We start from the raw sequence: 21,857 nt of genomic DNA, 5'->3' as shown, positions 1-21,857 counted from the left end.
GGCAATGAGGATAGAAGTACAGTGATTCTGGACAGCACACTAAAGAATCTAAATTTTTGACCTGCAATACAATAAAAATTAGAAAGGTTTTGGATGACATGCTCATATTTGTTCTCATTTCTTTGTGATTGAGAGTGCTGTGCTAGGTCATGATCCAGCATCTGATTGTACTAACTGACTTCCCTGTTTGAATTAGGCTACACACAACTCTGTATTGGTAATAAGGGATACACTGTGCTGAAAACTGTATATAATCAGGTGACTGGATGTTATCTGGTGTAAAAAAATATACTCCTTTCAGCTTGGTCATTACTGTTTCTAGGTGATCACTGAACTTACAGTATCAACATGATACTTTGGCTTTTTACCTTTGTACCTAGCAGAAAGAGAAGTAGCCAAGCATAAAACACATAATTTCTGCTGACCAAGATCAGCAGCAGAGTACAAGGAAAGAGACAATGTCTTCCAAAACAACCCAACAGGAAAGTCAGACATCTCCACTAAAGCAAACTGGATGGGTAAGCTGGGTTTCCTGCCTTTTATTTTGGTGCTATTGCTAGTGAATAACTGGGATTTTGCATCGGTGTCTTACTGAAGAGAGAAGCAGATGTCTGTTAGCTTAAGCATATAAATGAAGAGAAGAAAGGGCTATGTGGTATTCTTCCTGATTCACTATACTCAGAAGGCTAGCTGCTTTTGAGTCTTAAGATGGCTTAAGTGGGCTCTGATTTATGCTATGCTAGTTAAACTAGTTATGAACTGGCAGAGCCCTAGTGTCTGAGTACTAGTCCAGTATAACCTGTCCCCATCAAGTTGTGCATGTGCATGTTTTCAGAGGAGAAGAAGGGAATAGTACTGCACAAGAACCTGCCCTCCAGCTGTATGGAAGATGAGCATTCCCCTCTGCTGGAGAAATTGGCTACTCACAGGGGTTCAAATTTTGCCATTTTATGCTATAAGCATGTAATTAACCACAAGGAATTTAAATGTGGTATGACCTTGGTGCTAACCAGTCACCACCAGAGAGCAGCAAAAGTGGGCTGATCTGTAAGGGAAGGTGACCTGGGAGCCACGAGTGACAGCAAGGCGGGCAGGGGTTGTGACCTCAGGGACGAGGAGCACAGTCCCAAAATGAGGAGCAGAGCAGAGCAGATCCAGTGATGTTAACCACGGTCAGCCAACAGTTAGTCCAGTGATTGCTGGGCAAGTCCGTAGGAAAAAGGCAAGTCTCATGCTAAGCCAGGACATCAAGTTAGCAAGGCACAGTAGGGATCATCATGGTAAAAGACCAGGTACAGGCATACCTACAACGCAGTTAAGGCAAGGGCCTGAGCTGTGCAGCTCCTGAGCAGGGGGCAGAGGCCCTGGGCAAAGCTTCTTGAAGGTCTTTCTGCCAACTTCACTGTTTTCACAGCAGTCTAATTCAGCGTTACACAACTGTGCCGTATTAGAGCTGACTTTGAGCCCAAACAACTAAACCCCTGGCAGGGTGTGTATGGGGACAGAAAGGTTGCAAAGCCTGTTGGTGCACTTAGGGCCCTGACACTCATTTCCTTATCTCTCACTCAGCCTGTTTGGATTTTATTGTATTATTTGCTGTGACCCTGCTGCGAAACCAGTTTGGAGTGGTTCTCTAGGGTCTGGAGTGGAGTCAGTTCTCTACTGTTTACCCAAGCAGCACCACCATTAACTTTAGTGGGAGCAGTGCTTGAAGAAGGACCGAGACATTAATTAGCTAAAATGTGAAATGTGTGGCTACAGCCAGTAAATGCATTTCATTATTATGGTTACAAAATCATGGATCAGTCGGGCATAAAATGAGGTAGAATCCTGTAATAGATTAATGTGCTCTTTTTCCCAAGGCACTGCTTTGCTTGTTCTACGAAGTCTGGTTTTGCTTTCAAGAATGGGTATGTCTGTAGAGGTTTTGGTTTTACACAAAAATGTTAAAATTTCAACTAATTTTAACTTAATGACGACTCTTTCCTTCCCCCAGCTTTTATTGCTGTGCATGACGTCATATGGTATGGGATATCATAGAATCATAGAATCGTTAAGGTTGGAAAAGACCCTTAAGATCATCGGGTCCAACCGTTAACCTATCACTGCCAAAAGTCCACCACTAAACCATGTCCTCAAGCACCACGTCTACCCATCTTTTAAATACCTCCAGGGATGGGGACTCAACCACTTCCCTGGGCAGCCTGTTCCAGTGCCTGACTACTCTTTCAGTGAAGAAGTCTTTCCTAATATCCAACCTAAACCTCCCCTGGCACAACTTGAGGCTGCTTCCTCTTGTCCTATCACTTGTTACTAGGGAGAAGAGACGGACCCCCACCTCGCTACAGCCTCCTTTCAGGTAGTTATAGAGAGCAATAAGGTCTCCCCTCAGCCTCCTCTTCTCCAGGCTAAACAACCCCAGCTCCCTCAGCTGCTCCTCATAAGACTTGTGCTCCAGACCCTTCACCAGCTTCATTGCCCTTCTTTGGACACGCTCCAGCGCCTCGATGTCCTTGTTGTAGTGAGGGGCCCAAAACTGAACACAGTACTCGAGGTGCGGCCTCACCAGTGCCGAGTACAGGGGCACTATCACCTCCCTGGTCCTGCTGGCCACACTATTCCTGATACAAGCCAGGATGCCATTGGCCCTCTTGGCCACCTGAGCACACTGCTGGCTCATTTTCAGGTGGCTGTCAACCAACACCCCCAGGTCCTTTTCTGCCAGGCAGCTCTCCAGCCACTCCTCCCCCAGCCTGTAGCGTTGCATGGGGTTGTTGTGCCCCAAGTGCAGGACCCGGCACTGAGCCTTGTTGAACCTCATACAGTTGGCCCCAGCCCATCGATCCAGCCTGTCCAGGTCCCTCTGCAGGGCCTTCCTACCCTCCAGCAGATCGACACTTCCACCCAACTCGGTGTTGTCTGCAAACTTACTGAGGGTGCACTCAATCCCCTCATCCACATCATCGATAAAAATATTAAACAGGACCATATCCTTTGGGTCAATTGGGGTCAGCTCTCCCAGCTGTGTCCTCTCCCAACTTCTTGTACACCCCCAACCTACTCTCTGGTGGGACAATGTGAGAAGCAGAACAAGCCTTGACACTGTGCAAGCATTGCTCAGCAATAACTAAAACATCCCTGTGTTATCAACACTGGTTTGGTCACAAATCCAAAACGCAGCACCATACCAGCTACTATGGAGAAAATAAACTCTTTCCCAGCCAAAACCAGTTCACCTGTATATTTTAGATGTCCAATAACGATACTACAAGTACTAACACTGATAACCAAGTCATGTCTTAAAGAAAGAAAAATAATGTACTTATATCGACATGTCAATACCCTAGATAGTAGAATGCAAGAGAGAATACCGTCACTTTTTTATCACAGTCAAAATGGAAAAAAAAAGCTACCATTAGCCTAAAAGAAGCCTGTCAGCAAGCTAATTATTACGAAGGTGAAGCCAGTATGGTTGAGTTCAGTTAATGCCATGAATATATTTAAACTGCTGAGAGAAAAAGTTAGGCTACTTAGGGGAATCTGACAGAGTTTATGTTGACCCTCTTCTGAATACTTGCAAAATCTACTCTTACTGAACTTAAATTGACTGCTGTACAGGGCAGAACTCCATTTTTAGAAACTACCACTCTGCCTTTATTTCCTGTAATTTCTTTCCCAGAAAGCTGATGTAGCTCATAAGAATGAAATGGCTAACAGAAATAAAGCAATATACTTCTGGGGTAAGCAGCAGCTGAGCTATTTTAGGAAAGTACAGACCAACAGGATGAGTGGTTTTAACTTTAAAACCTATGTAGTTCTTTCTGTTTCTGTATTGAGGTATCAAGTATTTCATCACACTGCTAACAACAGAACAAGGAGTTTTGCTTGTTCGGTTGTTTTTTGCATTGTATTTTATTTGTTTGGTTTTTTTTAAATAATTTGTCTTCTTTAATTAATTGATTTATTTTTTTCTTCCTGTGAGATTAAATTCAATAAGCTAACCCAGGTTTATCCTTTCAGTCAATGTTCTATTGTCCCATCTCACAAATTCACAATGCTGGAGAAATCGCAAGGATCCGTGAAGAATGTAAAAAGGAAAGTTTCTGGTACAGAGGTGAGTGATCCAAACTTGTTCTTATCACACTGCGAATGACTTCTTGATATAGTTATGCAAAACCGGCTGCAAAATGCCATGCCTTTTATTGTAATACATTGGGTTTTGTTCGAATATTATTGTGGGTTAACTCTGTCACCTTATTTTAAGTTGAGCAATATGTTATTATAGGGTCAACTGAATTATTTGCATAATTATTGTAGGTAAAGGTGGTTGGATTAAGCTCTTGTTTAATATGAACTTGCTTTAACAATCATAGTGTTGGTTCTATTCTTGAAGTCCGTTATTAAGACAACCTTAGGAATGTTTTACCTTATTACATACTTACTCTTGCCTTTGAATGAAAGGCGGACCTGGCTATGTGTCTTGGGTTTGTGAAACTCTTTAGGTGTTAGGACATCTAAAAGATTAGTTACTCAGTGTTTTAGTGCCTTTTAAGTCCACCAGGTTAGTTTATATCTAAATTAGACATTTTCTGAAAGGAGAAGATTGAAAAGATTTTCAGCATTTAATCAGAGCTGCTGTCATTACTAGTGTTGCAGTACTGAGAGGAGATACTCAGATTATGGAAGCTATTATTTAAGAAATATATATAATGCATTAGCTCCAGATGCTACAGCATGCCTGCTGTCTGGCGCTGTGTGAACACATCCTTGCTTTGAAGAGATAGTAATCTGAATGAGCAGATGTAACAGGTGATTAAGATGGTATGCAAAGTTAATGTTTAGAAGATGAGTAATGTGTTTAACATTATCAACATATAAAACATTTCACATATAAGAGAGTAATGTATTTAACAAATAGGTAACAAATTTTGGCTGGTACCAGATACACTCCTCCTTTTTATTTTTACAGCTCTTCCTTTGTCTCTTGGGAGTATGCTTGTCACCCAGGGGCTAGTCTCAAAAGGTAAACATAAAAAACACATGATGGTCCTAAGTTATGAAGTTGAGACTCTAGAATTACTACTGAAATGCAAGTTTCCCTAAAGCCTGCTGTTTCTCAAGATCAATATTCCTCTCACTCATCATCATCGTTGTTACAGTGATTTGATCATTATGTATGCATTGCCACAGTCATTCTTTTGAAAGAACATGAACTGAAAAGAGGATTCATGAGTTGAAAGACTGGTGGCTAGATTCTGTCACCATGATCACATGTATTTGAGTAGAGTCTTCACTGGGGCTGCTTGTAGGGCAGAGCATCGTACAACCTGAGCAGGGACATCAGGTTTGGGTACTGTAGCTCTAACTGTTGGTTTATTTGAAAAATGCTGGCAATGTTTTTACAGTGACCACGTATCAATATGAATACAGCTTTGGTGCAAAGGGACAAGGAATACTGCCAAAGTGAGGAGACAGAGAGCTTTTTATAGAGAAGGTTTGCGATCTGCAGGCTAACACAAAAGAGAATTGTATTCTGTTTATGTGGTGGATGAGCCTGATTCTGCACATTGCACCTTGAGTTTCCCTTCTGGGGATCTTGAGGTTACTGTTTTGGGTAAAGAGTGGAGGACATCCACCCTGAAGACTGCTAAGACGGGGGTATCCCACAGCAGCAAATAAGACAGTCCTTCAGCCTGCATCAGCAGCCATTTACAGCAAAAGCGGGTAAGAGATAAGAGAAAAATCACAGGGCCTGAAGCAAGATGCAGGAAAGGATCCAGGGGCTATAAGGGATGGGTGGTGGGAGACAGCAAATGGAGGAGGTGGAAATGGCTCAGCCTTTTCTCACTGTGTGTGGTTGCAAGCCTGTTGTTTTGTTCCAGCCACTATTATCATGTTTCCTCCTCATCACATTCTTTTTTTTTTTTTTTTACTAAGATGATCAGGAGGACTAGAGTAGAAAACCTAAAAGTCACAAGAAGCTGATGTGGGTTCCCTGTTGCATCCTTGACCTATGAGCTTGTAGGCAGACGGGGAGGGAAGGAGCAAGGGAGAGTGTGTGAGGGAAGGCAAACGTTTACACATTTGAAAAGGAGTGAGCAGTGATAGGAAGAGCACTGGGGTTGTCTCAGTACCTAACATGCCACCCTCTGGCACCGGGTGCTCTTCTCATTTTCTCTCCATTGTACTTGGACATTTCTTATCAGCTGTGAAATAACAAATGCCTATATTAAATAATCCTTGCTGTGTGTCAACAATTGGAAGAGGGGGGCTGTTTAGAAACAAACAACAATTTTGTTCCTCCCTCCCCTGAAAGACCCAATTTAAAATTGCATAGATGCCAGTGGGTGAAGGCCCTTGCACTTAGCATAGACTGAATGCTCCTCTGTCTAACCGCTCCTCTCTGATGACTGCACGCAGTACACTGGCTCTAGAAGAAGCTGGAGCTTCTGAGGCTCATTAATACTGTCTGAATGCACGTAACAGTGCAAACAGTGTTCGCTTCCCTTTGCCATTGCAATCTTGCTGTGTGGAACCCTCCTCCACAGTATGGCACTCCTCTGCCAGACGCACACACTTGCAGAGGCATAATGGTTCCACGTCCTGGTGTTAACTGGGGGGAGGTGGATTTTGGTAGGAAAAGCTAATCTTTTGGTTTTCATGTTCAGCACAATGTATTTTCTTCATGAAGGCCAAAATGTATGATCTCTCCTCTCCAGAGGAGGAGGCTTATTATCTGTGGTTCAGTTTAATGTGAGTTTAATCAATAGCCACAGAAAACTACTGAAGAACAGTTTGGGACTGCTTCTCACAGGACGAGGAGCTGGACCCAGAGTAAGAGATTTCAGTTCGCTATTATATTTGCAAGGTTCGTCTGTGCTGAAACATAAGCCACCATCTCCTCCTCCTGCAGTGCTGCAACTGTCACCAATGGCAGCCATGCTGCTTTCATGTTGATTTACACTCTGAACCGCTGCCTGAAGTTAATCCTACAAAGTCCAGGTTTTTTTCCTCCTATGACTCTAGGACTGCACCAAAATGGATGCACTAAGAACTAGTGGAATGGAAAGTGCCCCTATGTTCCTAAATCTGAGTTAGTGGACTTTTTGTACAGTCTTCACCTTCAGAAATGCAAAAGCTTGTAGGAAAAAATACTGTCTTTAGTTTTGAGTGCTGGTGAGTTCCTCAAATAAGTAAATTTTCTGACTATTTCCTTTTATTGTAGGCATTTTCTCAGCAAGCCCAAGATTTGGTGCATTACCTAAGATGGCAAGTAAGTTGTACCCAATTCGAAAAGGAAAAGAAAGGTTATTTACAGGCAATCTGCAGACCTTAGATGCATCTCTCTGAATGTCTTTTCAAACTCTTCCTTTTTTGGAATTTATGAGATGTTACCGCAGTGCTTTAGGAAATCAGAATTCTGCTGTGTTTAAAAATAAATGTTTGAAATAAGGTTCTTTTAATGTAAACATTTTCAGTAGCAGCTTATATTTACTTAATATATCCTCTCAAACTGGTAAAAGCTCCAATCTCACCTTTGTTTTATAAATGTCAGCCATGCTTAACAGATCACACAGCTTATGGTATCAAGGGGCCATCATAGTATATATAAAATAGTATGTTCCTTTCATATGTTCATTTGATTTATCTATCTTAACTGTCTAGTTCATGACTACATTAATAAAGAAAACAAATAAAAGCACAGAAACTGTACAGTAAGGTGGCTCTTAAATAGCAAGAAATTAAGTTGGCTCTCTCTTCAGCAGAAGTTCAACAGAAAATTGAGGATGTTGAAGATATATATTTTGGTTCTGACTCTGTAATGAGTGAAAGCCCCAGTGCAGTAGTGTGGCAGACTGGTGTTCTAGCTTCTTAGAAGCTCCGAGAAGTTAAGTGTTAAAATTACGATCATCAGAAATATCAGGGTGTGCATACCAGGGCAAGAGAAATTAGTGCTGACATTGTGGTTTTATTTCGTTGTGGGCTTTCTCTATAATCTGTTCCACTGAACCTGAGATCTTGTAGTTCCAGGTGAATATGATATCCTTTTTCTTGTCTGCATTGTTTTGGACCAGTTCCTATGTCTCACGATAGGTAGCCAGTTTTCAACAGTTATTGAAATCATCCTTGTAATCCCTGTATAACTTCACATGTGTTCGCGACATGTTTTGAGAAGACACGCTACAGAAAATTCATCGTATGATTAAAATGGAGCCAATTGCAGACTCTTGATTTAAGCTCTTGTATTAACCATGTTTTGTTATCTGTCTTTATAGTTGCTGGTGTCTCAGGTTTTGCCATTGGAAAGATGTCATACATAGGAGAATGCCAAAAAAAGTTCCAGAAAATTGGTATTATACCATTTGGTCCACAACAAAAAAGGTTTGTGCTTATTTAAATCATTAATCCTAGATCAAAATAGTCTTTAGAATAGTAAAAATAATATGCAGCAGAACTATGAATTCAAATTTTGTGATCAAGTCATGAGGTACTACTCTTATATTCTTAGGCTATATATGTCAGTATTAGAAACTACTAAATATTCTTCAGAAAATGCAAATGAAACTCAGTGTAATACCTGTTATTAGGAAATCTGTTATTTAAATGAGATTATCATACTTTTAAGTGTGATGGAACAACAGTTACTAGTTCTCTTTTCATCTAGTATTGTGCCTCTAAGTGTCTCGTGATCTTCTACGATATCACTCGGCCCTTTGAGTCCTCCTTTGTAGCATACATCTGGCCAAATACACTGCAGATTTTCTTTACACTATCCTCATATTTTAAGGACAATTTCAATCTCAACCCACATGCTCAACCTCATATGGTCACACCAAACCATGAAGAGCACAAACTGCAAGGGTATTTTTTCCACCTTGCAACTCTAACCATCTGATAGATCTCAATGGTTGCCTCCTGTCACCTCCATGTTTTAGCCATTGTTTTCTAAACTTCATATAACATACTCTTTCCCATCAAATCACACTCTGACTTACTTCCAGGCTCCTCCTTCAACTGCCAGTACTACTTTTCATTCCGAGTATGGCTTCTGATATGCACCTTTCACACACAAAATGCATTTCCAAAAATCCTGCCCACAAAATAATTCTCCTCTCTTTCCACATCTTTCCCCCAGACTAATGTGAGCTTTTATGCCTATGAAAATGTCTGACTGATAATGGGAAGCTTCTTCATTTTTCATATGTCTCTCCAATTCCATTCTTCCCCCACATAACAAAGCTATTACTTTCCTCACATGGTGTTACACGAAGTGGCTATTTGTCACTCTTTTGTGTTACACGCTTTGCTCCTAACTCTGTTTGCTCATTATTGATAGGTACAATGGCAAGTACTGTCTTTTCCTGCTTAGAAAATCCTATTATATTTTGGTGATTGCTGGAAATGGTAGTTAGTTAGGAATAATAATTAATGGGGTTTTATTGGTTGAGACATTTAGATGTCATCTTTTGCAGTTTATGTCCTATAAAGCAGTTACAACAGTTGGAGAACATAGGCAAGAGATTACTTCTTCAAGAACATTTTCCAGCATGCTATATGGTTGTATTAGAAGAAATCCAACAAAATTCTTAAATGCTTTATCTGCTTTCAATATTGTAGGCATTGTCATCATACTTGCAAAGAATGTGAAGCAAAATTAGGATCAAATGAGAAAGAAGGTTCAATTCCTTCAGCATCTTAGTCCCAGGTAGGCAACCTTGAAATTTAAAATAAATTCTCATTTTATTTTCCATGTTGAGTGGTATTCTTGTTTGAAACCTTTGAACAATATAGTGAAAATCATGGATTTTAATTATGGATTAAAATCTGAGCATTATTCAAGGAAATATTCTCTACCTATGGCTTGTAATTACATTCATTTTTACCTTACATACTTTTCATGCTAATTTTAACTCCCCCATTTCTGAGGAATTTATGCTTTAGCTGCAGCAGAGTATTGTTTATTCACTTAATCGGAATTAATTTGGATTGACTACTTGTATGAAAACAAATAGAACTCCTTTCAATTTCCAACTTTTTCACTTTAGAATCAAATAATTATCGATGAGATTGATATTTAAAAATACATTGACATATAGGGAATCTAAAAGCAGACACCATCGGGGGTGGGTTCGTTTGTTTATTTGGTGGGGTTTATTTTTTCATCCAGCACTATGGTTTGGCCAGAGCCTTAGTGAGGGCAGTGTAAGAGCGGTGCTAGAGCAACGACGTGCTGGGGCAGGGGAGATGGCCCGTGTGATGCTTTCACCCCCGAAAGGGGAAAGTTCCCTTTGCGAAAAAGGAGAGTTTACAGGGTGGAAGGCAGGGGAGTATTTGAAAGCACTTTCACTCTTTGTCTGTGAAAAACAGGCCAGCAGCTGGGCTTTTTAAAAGCATTTTCGCACATTCCACTTGTGGTAAGCTGTGGCCTACATTTCTCACAGGCAGGAGAATGTGTGAAAGTGTTTGCAAATAGCTTGGCTGCCTGCAAGAGAGGAGAGCAGAGGGCCTGTTTGAAACCCTGCCATATGAGTTTGTTACGGCTCTAACTGTAGCTTGGAACAAAAGCCTGATGCAGAAATTGTTGGTTTGAGTCTCTTTGGCATATATTATGTAGGAATTTAGACAAGGATATTGATAACGGTCCCTTTTCTTGCTCTGAAGTACATGGCTGCAGACAATCCGTAAGGAGGAGTATCCTAGCAGAACCTGTTTACTTACCCAGAAGAGATATTTTGATGGATTTTTACTATGCAACAATACATTATGGCAGTAAGGATTGTCCTGAAAGAAGCCATTAGAATAAATTCCTGGTTTTAATCAACTTTGCCACTGCTTGGGCATTTCATATCAAGAACTGCAAGTGCTCAGCCACTAGCAGAAAATGCACTGTGCCTTAGGCTCACCTAATTGTTGCTGCCAAAATGGGCAGAGCTTCTCTTGTGCCAGCTATAGAGATCATGAAGCACTGTGGCCCTCCAGATCAGCTTGCTGCTCTAGCTGGGTATCAGACCCATAAGGAAAGGGAAAAAAAAAATCAAACCTTTCGGAGGGGTAACTCGCTAATGCCAGCAGGAAGGAGGTAGCAAGCCAGACTTAGATAGCTGTGAATGAATGACACCCTAAATCCATTAGCACTTGTGAGCTTAATTAAGCCCTTGCATTACTGTTCTGATTAAGTGCTTTTCAAGATTTTCTCTTAAATAAATGTTTGCTTATGTAGGCCACTATCCTCACCTATTTCAAATAAGGACCCCAAACCACATTTAATTGAGGATGGTCACTTACTAGTAATTACCTGTGTAGTGGAATCATATGTTGATGGCAGGATTCACCTTCGCTGTTTGTCAGAGCTGGAGCTTGCTGAACCTTAAATCCAAACACATTTTCTTTTTCAGCTTTTTCTCCTTTTCAGCCTTCCTCTGTGAGCTGACAATATTTTTTTCTGGTGTACAAGTACCAATTAGCTTTTAGATAAATTCCAAATTGTCTCAAATACAAAGGAGTCTTGCAGCTGTATGAAGGGAAGAATGCAGGATGTCACAGGCCCCTCTGTTTTCCTTCTGCAAGGGGTCATGCAGTTTCTGCTCTGGAACCTGTTCCAGCTCACATGTTCATCAAAGACCTTGATTGCCACACTTTTTACCAGCCACTTAGGTCTTGCTTGTTTTTTAAAAGGGCTAGAAAGCTTAGTCAAAAACATAGTCTGAAAACAAATGTAAGACAAGTGGATTTCTTTCAAATTTTAATTGCTGGAAGGAAAAAGCCATCATATTTGGGCCAGTGTGATATTTTGAATTTGCCAGAAGTCAGTTTTGATGGACAGGTTTTAGAAACTTAGGAAAATAAATACCGTAAGCATTGTGTTGTTTTCTGTATTGTTAAACAGTGAAAATAATAACCTCATAACCTCTTTTATGTTTTAATAAAAATTCTTAATTTAGCATGCTATGCTCTAAAAGTGTACAGAGACCCTACCGAGCACATCTCACCGCTATCCATGCTAAGCGTACATTGCAAGGTCTGGCATTGTCTAGGAGGACCACCCAGATAAAATTATACTCATGTTGATGAGTCCAAAGGTAATGTCTTTTATCCTCAGGGACTTTGCAGAGTTACCGGAGAAAACACCAAGAAGCTGCACAATTCACATTGAAAACAAGGTGCCACTCAGCTAAATAACAGGTCCTTTCATTCCATTTACAGATCTGGTGAAGATGATAAAAGTCTTATGGATCAGCTTTTTCATTCAAGGCTTTATTCTGTAAAGAAGAAATAAGGTCTTTGGCTTGGTGTAAATTGGCTTATTTGAAGTAGTTGCTTAATGTTACATAGCTCTGTTCATAGTAAATACCAGTTTCTTGTAATGCACTTTTTGATTTTTCCTCTTCTCTCTCTTCTCAGCATGTTTTGTTTTATTTTCCTTCCTTCAATGCAATTTAGCTCTCAGTGCTGAAAAATTAAATTTGTCTATTGTACTTAGATGCTGGCGATACTTCGTGTAGCAAGCAAAAATGGCATATGCTGGAATGTTTGTCTTCTGTGTCAAAAGGAAAGAGCACAAAGATGTTTAAATGATTTTGGACAGTTAAGCAGCTATTCAGTCTCTGAGCTGACTGCTTGTTTATGGGCTGTATTAAGAGTACTAAGCTAGAAGTTCATTAGGGTCTTGTCACGCCGCAGTTACTGCACTGAACCGACTTTTAATAGGCCAGTTTTACATAAAAGTCCACTTTGCCAGGGATATGAAAAGCACGTGCCACATTCATTATGAGCAAGAAGATACAATATTTTGGAACAGTTTATGGTCTGCATGCAATGCAAGGCTAGTAGATGTTGAGAAAAAATAGGTGGCACATGCTCTCTACAAACAGCACGACACAGAAACGTCCATGAAATATCTCAGGGAATCAAAAGCAGGCGCTTCCCCTAAACACAGTGAAGGTGTTCACATGGAAATCAAATGTACAGCTACTGAAAAGTTTGGGCTTCACTGTGAGTTGATAAAGCCTGTCTTCTGTGGGGTTTTGTTTGTTTGTTTGTTTGCTTTTATACTATGCATATGGTTAGTACCCCTCTTTTGAATCAGCTTCTGCGGGCGTCTTTACCGGGGCGCAAAGAGATTCTGCAAGCAGGATATACAGAATGTAAAAGTATAAAGTAACTGTTAATTGGTTACTACACACAAAAGACGTTGTGGATTTAACAAGCTGTTAGGCTAAATACTCACCACCCTGAGAAGTCACTTGGAGAGTCTTTCCTAGCCAGGCAGCCACCAGGCAGGAGGAGAAGGGTTAGACTAACTAGCCTCCCTGGTTTTTGGTCCTTTAAGATTTTATACCTTTCCAAATTGGTGTTTGCCCTCTTTGGTTCTTGAGCTACTAAGAACCCCTGTCTCAACCGGGGCTGTAATTTTACACTTTTTACCTTTCTACAGACTTTTTCCACAGCTCTTTCTCAGCAGTCTGAGTCAAGGGTACCCAGCTGCGCTGTACCGGAGCTGATGCTTGGTGTACAGGCAGGTAAGCCTTGGGGAGCCTTCAACAGCAGCTACAGGGAGAGAGGATTACACAACCACAGAGAAGTCAACCTGCTTTGTGAAAATAATGTAATTATCGCAGGTGTACTGTGATAGCCAGCAAAACTTGTATGGTGACATGTCTTAGCTACCCTTCATCTGACATCTGCTGTCAAGATAACAGCAGCAAACTGCACCAAGGCTAGTCATGCCTGGGTTATCTGAGGCAGGCCATTACATCCATGTGATGCCGAGGAGATTGATGCATGTGACAGAGGACCTTTCATGTCAGACTCTCAAGGTGGTTCTTGTGGCCAGTGTTACCTGCTGGGGTTACAACTTAGCTGCTTAACTTTGCTTTAAATGTAATTTTGTTCAGGCTTCCTATTACTTTGCTGTAATAAATGTACTGTTACATAGAAATTATTGTCTCCTTTTTTTCTAAATTTATTTCCGTACTTTGCAAGAGGCGATACTCTGATTAGCTGATTGTGTGGATCTCAGTTCATGAGTTACTATGATACTGTTAGGAAAAAAAGGCCGTTTGTGAATCTAAGCTGTATTAGCACTAAATTTGTGCATATCAAAGGAAAAATGAGCACAGCTTACGGGCAAACTGTTCTTTAGAAGGTCTTTAAAAGCATTTTTCTGTACTTCAGAGGATTTATGGCCAAATAATTATTTAAGCCTGTCAGGTGTCAGGCTCCACATGATACTCCTTGATTTGAGAAATAACAGGGGGTGTGTTTTGGCAAGGTTGTTATTTAATTTTGTTAAAATACAATTTCTCCTGCTTTCCTGGGCCAACAATCTAGTCAAGTTTGCAGCTCGGCTACAGGCCTTTATAATGAGGTAGTAATGATGTTGCAATATTTCTTAAATGTAACTTAAAAATTTTAAAATAACGTAAAACGTAAGTGAACTGACTCTCCCAAAAGCACCAGCTGCAAAAGGATAGGGAAGACTCACAACACATTCTGTACCACATTACTCGATTTGATAAACTTGGAGCCAACTGGCTTTCATTGCGCTGTGACTTACAGGTGTGTTGGCATTTTCCTGGTGGCTGGATGTGGGTTCTAGGGGTGGAATCAGACAGATGCTGGGTTTTTTAGCATTGGATGGTTTACAGGACCTAGTTAAACTTTTAAGCTGCTTAAGATTTGACAAAGAAAGATGAAAAAGTGCCTTGTAGTTCACAGGAGAAGTTCTATAGGAAAGCAGGTGTTGGGGTGTTAGTAGTTGTGCTGCATGATGCAGAGAGGAACATTTGCATGCATACTGATTATTTTACATTATTACTTTATGCAAAAGGGAGACAGGAAGAGCTGGACAAAGCCTCATGTGCTCTCATGGCCAGACCCTCATGATTTTTCTACTTGGGAAGATAAGCTCCTGATGATTAACAGAGAGTGCGCTAAGAACTCTAAGTTAGTACAGCCGTTTTGTAGTATTTATGCACAATTTAATGAGCTAACCTATGTTGACCGTTCCTATCATGCATTCCATACAAGTCGGTTAAAGAATTTGTTTTTAATTGAAGCAGAAGTTGAATACATTGAATTTAGGAGTGATCTATTAAAAAAAATAGGGAAAGATTTGAGGTAATCAGTTGCTTCCGTAATCTTTATTTCAGTCTGGAATAAGAGGGGAAGAGATCTCCAGGAGGAAAAACAGTTGACCTTACAAAGGATCAAGTGTTGTTTATATAGTGCTAAAACTTTTTTAGTATCCTCTTGTACTAATAATAGGATATACATTCCCTTTTGGCAGGAAGAAGTTACAAAAAGGCTAAAGAAATCCAATGAACATACATAGCTTCCTATTAATCATTTGGATCTGGAAAGCAGAGCTTACTTTCTTCAGCCAGAGATGAGGGAGTTTAACTGCGTGCTTCGGCAGATCGCAGCTTAGTTGAAGTCCACGTACTTGCTAAAATCAAGAAACAAACTACATCCTTCAGCTGTAATGCAGGCAAAGTGAGTAGCTTTATGTAAGCCTCGATCCACTTTATGAAATTAGGAATAGAAAAAGGGTCAGAGTAGAAGAGGAAAGCTATAATGGCATTAGCCTCGAACAACTGCAATAGATTGCTTGTCTTTGGGGACTTTCCTATTAGGTATTTGAAATCAGTTTACAAACACAGTATTCAATTCACATAAAAAAAAAAAAAAAGTTGTGTTTTAGAGAGAAAGCAATTGTAGATTGAAAACGAAGCCCATTCCTCTTTAAATCCTGACTTAGTAGTTGGACTTGGGCAAGCCAGCTGGTCTATAATTCTCTTTTAAAACTGGGAATAAAGGGGAGATGAAAGCTCACTATCCAAGTTTTTATAAATCCCTATCAAAAATAAGATTTGGGGCTTATTCCATTACATTTTGAGAGGAGAATGAGAGAACAGGGCATGCTGTGCAACCACAGGTAAGGGGAGGGGAGGTCTCCGGGGCGGGCTGGTAAGAAGAGAGCGAGCTCTGGGGCAGAAGTTAGAAGAGGCGCGCGCTGGAGCAGGCCAGGTGGGAAGGGTGAGGGGGCAGCTAGCTCGGGCGCCACGCTGGGACCTCTGACAGCAGCGCTCATTTGGGAGCACCAGCTCCCTCCCCATGATGATCTTAAGGGTCTTTTCCAGCCTTAACGATTCTATGATTCTATGACTGCTTCTGCCAGCGAAAGAGCTGCTGGTAACGTGTCCCACTCGCCCAACGTGTTTCTGGCATCACACACGGGAGCTCCAGAGAGCCAGAAAAAGGGATCCAGCTTCTGACGTCAGCATTGCAGCAGTTCCACATCTTGGTAATACTAAGCCACTTTTACTTACAGACTTAGCTGTTATAAAGTGTACTGTTTTCCCAAGTGTGTGCTTCCTTTGAGGAATCACCTCTAAAATAGGTGGATTCGTAAAGTCCTAAAGTGCCGTAAGTATACCTATGACGTATCATGAAGAATCATTACAGCTTTTACAGCAGGATGTTATGTTATGCCTTACAAATAATGTCTTTTTGAAAGACTGGACATGGGAACAAAGGGATCTGCCCCATGCTGTGCACATGCTTTGGGATGGGATGGGTTTTTTCCTGTTTTTTTCTTTTTTAATAAAACTCTCAAGACAATGAGGTTCTCAAGAAATAAATGAGACAGTTCTCGAGGGCAGTTTAAAACCTAGGAGGCTTGAGAGGGCTTCTGGGGACATGCCAGGGGGCATCTGGTCCACATTTTAGCAGATAATCTGATGAAGGAAAACATGACTAATTTTCCTGACAACAAAATGATGGAAGAGCTAGGGAAAAATCTGAGTACTGAGAGACTGAGTAATAAGCTTCATTGTCATGGGGAAAAATACTAACTGCATCACACAGTTGGTTTTAAATTACTCTGACATTCTCAACGCAGAGATCTGGGAGTCATTTTGCATAGTTTTGCATAGCTGCAAGACAAGATCAGTGGTCTATGACAGCCAAAAGGCAAGTAGAACATTAACAATTCCTAGGAAAAAAATGGGGAAAAAAATAGATTATACTACAGAGCAATTCTGGGGCATGTCCTCATCTTGAATATTGCGGTGCCTCCAGTCCATCTCAAAAAGTATGCACTAGAGCTGAGAGACAGAAAAAGGGGCGGGGGATCAGAGGTACAAAATTGTTTCTTCACAAGAGATTAAGTAACTGACTTCTCAGGTTGAAAACAACTCAAGACGAAGAATATCTTACCTGTAACAGTGTGAAAGATGAACAGGGAACGAGTAATGGCTGTGTTTTGCAAAATGACAACCAGTTGGCGCTCGGTGAAATCAGATTTAAAACAAACAGAAAAGAAGGACTTCTTTATACCGCATGATTCCATGGTGGATCTCCTTGCCGCAGGGTATGCTGGAACCAAACAAAATGGCTCCAAAAGGCACCATCCACACAGAGGCTTGGCGGCTGTGAAACACCTGGGTTTGCGTGATCCAAATGCAACCTTTGCCTCAGGAAGCTCCTCAGCTCTGGTCAGAGAAGGACAGGAGGGCGCGCCGGTGCAGGGTCTCTTTCTAGAAGGGTCATTAGCCAAGGTGGGAGACGGGGTGAGCATTATGGTGATTCTCATATTCTTACAGCTGTTGAAAAACCAAGTTAAGAGCCTTGCCACATGAACTAAAACCCAGGTAGCTCATACCTAGGAGTGGAGACTGAAACATCTTCATGTGCAGAGAGCACAAGATTTAAGATTCCTGAGAAAACACACCTTTAAATCATTTTAATTGCCATATAGTGCTTTTCTCTGCTGCTGAAGGCTAAAAAAAATACTAGGGTGGGAAGGGAGGTTTTTCCCATTGTCTTTGACATACAGCTTGCTCGAGAGCAACGGCACTTCCAAAGCAGATGCTAGAACCTTGCATGAAAAACCCCACTTACCTGAACTTTTAAGTGTTCCTTCTCACGTTCGCGCGTTTTGAGCATTCAGCAGCAACGCTGCGTTGGTTAGGCACGTTGGCAAGCTCGGGTGTTTCAGAGCAAGAAACAGCTTTAAAGCTTCCTCCCAGCGGCAAGTTTTAAACCTTCTCTTCGCTCGCTCCAGCTGTAGGCTGAGGTCTGCGATGACTGAACCGGCCATGCCCAAGGTTACGTCCTGCTGTATCTTTGCACGTTTAGTACGTCAAAATACAAATCTGAGACCTGACCCGGCAGCAAGCGCTTGCCGTTTCATCACTCCCGTTCTCCCGACTAGCCCCACGGATCCAGGAGATCGCGGTAATCCTGGGAGCCGCCTCTGGCCGTTGCCAGACGCACAGCCTGCCCGTGCCTCGGCAGGGGTCTGACGGCAGCTCTGGGCAGGGGTCTGACGGCAGCTCTGGCGGGGCCCCCGCTCAGACAGCCGCTCTGCCCGCCCGGCCTTCGCCCCTCGCGCCCCCTCCTCTGCCTCTCCCCGTGCGGCGAGGACTTGCCAGGGCCGAAGGGGCTCCTTCTTGTTCACTTGCTGCTCCCGCAGTGTGGCGCCTGCCTTGCGTCCACATTGCGGCCTTCGAGCTGGGGCGACAGCTGCGCGTTATCTAGCACGGACGGGGTAAGAGAAGAAAAATTAACGCGGGCCTTCATAAAATCTAAGGCGACCCCAAGAACCACACTTAGCTCTTCAACGCAAGCACGCAGCCGTACACGCTGACTGCAGAAACTGTATCGGCAGAAATGTTTCCTACTTAGCACGGCTTCTTTAGAAGCTGATTTAGACATTGTTAATAACCCATCAGTGATATTTAGGCATCAGCTACTGCAACCAAATTCACCCTTTCCTGTACCAGCTACAGTGTTTTAAAATGCTAGTTATCCTAAGAAGGTCAAGATTAGCAATTATATTTAAGCTATGGAATTAAGCCAAAGAAAATTATTTATTTTGGCATTAGATTTATACAGAAGCTAATTTTAGCTTAATTAAAAAAAAAAAAATCTCATGCACTAGACACATGCTTCTACTGTGGATTAGAGAGAGTAGAAAAGAATGTATAGCACTCCTTGGAAGGAATAAACTGAAAATTTTTGGTTTTAAAAGCCGTTCATGCCAAGATTGCATATCCTGAAAACAGAGTCCTACATCATCACTGAGCAGCTGGAAAAACACCACCACAAAGGTTATACACAATGGATTTTTAATCCTGAATAATTTACTTTGAGTTTTGGCAAGGGAAATCTATCAAACTCTCCATTTCTCTTTCATCTTAAGATTTTTTTCTCATTTCAAGGGTAAGTGAAAGTTGTATTTGATTGACTACCCTTTGTACCAGATGATAGTGCCACGTCTCTATCGTCCATCCTTTTTTGTTTACTGCAGTACCACGTTGTGAAAGTAGCTCATAGACGACTTGCTTTTTAGTTCTGCAACGCTATGCTTCTGCTCAACAGCAGACATTACGACTGCATGTTGAATCTATGTATTACTCTGTCTTGCCGTGTACCTTAAAATCTCGGGAAATTTTGAATTCCTCAATCAAAAAAACAAAGAGTAAACAAGTGGTAAGTATTAAACCAGCAACACCTAAGTAGCACAGTAACTGGTATTCATTAGCATTAAAGAGAACAAACAGAAACAACTGCTTTAAATCATGGCTGTTCATGTTTTGACTCTTTAAGAATTACAATTTTTTAATTTATCAGGAGTAAACACATACAAACGATGTCCCCAAGGGAACGTCATCTACTCTCCAGCAGCTCTCCCGGTAACTGTTAGATCCAAGAATCCATTTACTTTTTGTCACATCTTAGCACCTGAACAGTTACGCGTTCCTGGTTTTGCTATATTGCTTTACTTCAGTTAAATAAAAATGCTAGTTGTTCTATTTTCCTCATTATTTGGAAAGAATCATTCACTTGATGGTCTTATGAACGGGAAATCCGTGCCTCGGCCAAGGCCGTCCATGCGTAAGGCTCCCTGGTATTCCTTGGTTCAGGGCTCTAAGGCAGCTCCTCAAAGATGCCTCAAAACTTTTGTCTGGTGCTGGTGGCTTATGTCCTGTTCGTGCATTAGCAAAGAAAATACTCAAAGTATAAACTCGAGGCATATCTGTGTCCAACCCTGCATCGGCTTAGCTGAACTAGTGCAAAGCCACGTGAACAGACCCGAGGCAAGAGCCTGAAATAGTAACGAGATGCAAATTGTCCCGCTTATTGCCTCGAGATTAACATCCACGCAGGATTTGTTGATTTCTACAAACAACACAACAGGTGAGCAAACGGCAAAAAGTAAAGGGGTATTTATAGCGCTACCATCTCACTTCAGAGATGAGAGAGGAAACATTCCGGTTGCGAGTCGGAAGCATTGGGTCGCAAGCAAAGCCTAGGAAAGGTGTGACGTACGTCTGGCGGCCGAGGAACGGGGCGGGATGCGTGCCCTGCAGCGTGCCCAGGTCGGACCAGTTCCTCGCTAAGGGCGACCGAACGAAAAGCCCAGCAGGGGGAAAACAAACAAGTCTTTTAGCTTCCGACAAATAGCGGACAAGTCAGGATTTCTCCTTGAATCCCAAGGAGGCAAGAAATTTGCGGGTTCGGTTTGGAATAGCACCTACGATTCCCCCCGGCTTCCGCAAAGCTGCTTAACTTTCGTTAAGCTAATCAAATGCCTTTTCCTTTACGCTCTTCTCTTTAACGTAGACGCGTGCCAAACAACTTCAGTAGGAACAAACCCCTGGAAAGGTCAGATTGCGTACTGACTCGGGACTCTGAACACGCCTGCTAATTTGGGGAGAGACAAAAACATTAAGGACCGGGATTTCTGGTAGAGCTTTACCAGCTGTTGAAGAGCTGAGGCACATTTTCACAACCCTCTCCCCGTGCTCACGCGCGTCAGTAACAACCGACCTGAGGATGATGCTGCTAGCTCCTTTAAACTGGCCATGCAGCTGCTTGTTTTTGAAAGTTTTAAGACATTGTGAAAGCAGTTACTTTAAAGCTTTTTTAGAAATGTTCATAGTGAAGCATTCAGACTCATTTCCTGGTGTTTGATTTAAGGTCCAAGTTAATTTTTTTATGTAGTTAAAATTTATTTTGCGGGATAAAAGAAAATGTACTTCGCTTTACAATAAATATTGAGTTAATTCACATTTCTTAATGAACATATAGGTACGGTGGCCCATAGGACCACTTCAAGTGGCTTTTGAAAGCCACTGTCTTTGTGGTTAGGTCAGACCGTAAACATACCCGACTGGAAACGGAAACGGTGATGCCAAGTGAAATTCGTACTGTGATTTTTGAAGAGTAGCGAGGGACCTATACTCCAGGAAAACACTTGGCCTGGTTAATGAATTAAGGAAAATATGGCGTGTATTAGCTGGAAGTCCATGTAAACGTAACACAAGAGGGTCTGTCACGCATTTCTTTCTTTCTTCACACATTCACCATACTTACCAGTTCTTTACGTCTAGACACGTTGTTTTCAGCGACAACAGCCCTGCCGTCAGCGATAAGACGCTCGGATGCAGTTAAAAATCCCCCGAAGTCACGCAAGTGCAGTATGAGCAAGCTGCTCGCGGGTGACTGCGCAGCTGCCGTGAAGCCACGAGCCCGGGAAAGACCCGCGCTGGGAGCAGGTGGTACTAAGGGGAGGCGTGGAAGAAAAGGGAAGGACGAAGACTGAACTCCCAGGGCTACTTCGTGAATGGGGGGGTCAACACGGACGTTGCTACAGCAAAATGAGCGTGACCCAACTCAGACAAAATACCAGTTTTCAAGACCCTATCAAATTAACAGCTATGACTGTGAGCTCTCCTCTATGTAATACTTATTAAGGATGTGATGGAAAGCCAAAGAGTTTTAAATTGTTTGATGATAAACGCAACTTGTTCCCAAGTACAAGAAAAAGTACGTCCTCTGACAGGTAT

At 41.8% G+C, this 21,857-nt stretch overlaps 1 protein-coding gene across 1 annotated transcript; it reads left to right on the top strand.

Moving 5' to 3' along the window:
• Positions 1-404: 404 nt before the first annotated feature.
• On the top strand, positions 405-13,939 carry OCIAD2 (OCIA domain containing 2). Its single transcript, XM_009474238.2, has 7 exons — positions 405-518; positions 4,021-4,114; positions 4,970-5,023; positions 7,226-7,273; positions 8,277-8,382; positions 9,619-9,706; positions 12,205-13,939. Exons 1-6 carry the CDS (start codon positions 459-461, stop codon positions 9,698-9,700), a joined length of 444 nt encoding a protein of 147 aa, XP_009472513.1. The 5' UTR covers positions 405-458; the 3' UTR covers positions 9,701-9,706; positions 12,205-13,939.
• The last annotated feature ends 7,918 nt before the right edge of the window (positions 13,940-21,857 follow it).

The sequence above is a fragment of the Nipponia nippon genome, unplaced genomic scaffold (assembly GCF_047370975.1).
Source record: "Nipponia nippon isolate SJK-2023a ecotype South Korea unplaced genomic scaffold, ASM4737097v1 scaffold_6, whole genome shotgun sequence".
NCBI lineage: Eukaryota > Metazoa > Chordata > Aves > Pelecaniformes > Threskiornithidae > Nipponia > Nipponia nippon.
Note: the sequence above shows the minus strand (reverse complement) of the source record. Positions and strands in the feature narration are given on the sequence as shown.

Coding starts and splice junctions, on each gene's coding strand:
- OCIAD2 (XM_009474238.2), top strand. CDS start 459: ATGTCTTCCAAAACAACCCAACAGGAAAGTCAGACATCTCCACTAAAG. Junction 519..4,020: donor CACTAAAGCAAACTGGATGG/GTAAGCTGGGTT, acceptor TTATCCTTTCAG/TCAATGTTCTATTGTCCCAT. Junction 8,383..9,618: donor TTTGGTCCACAACAAAAAAG/GTTTGTGCTTAT, acceptor TCAATATTGTAG/GCATTGTCATCATACTTGCA.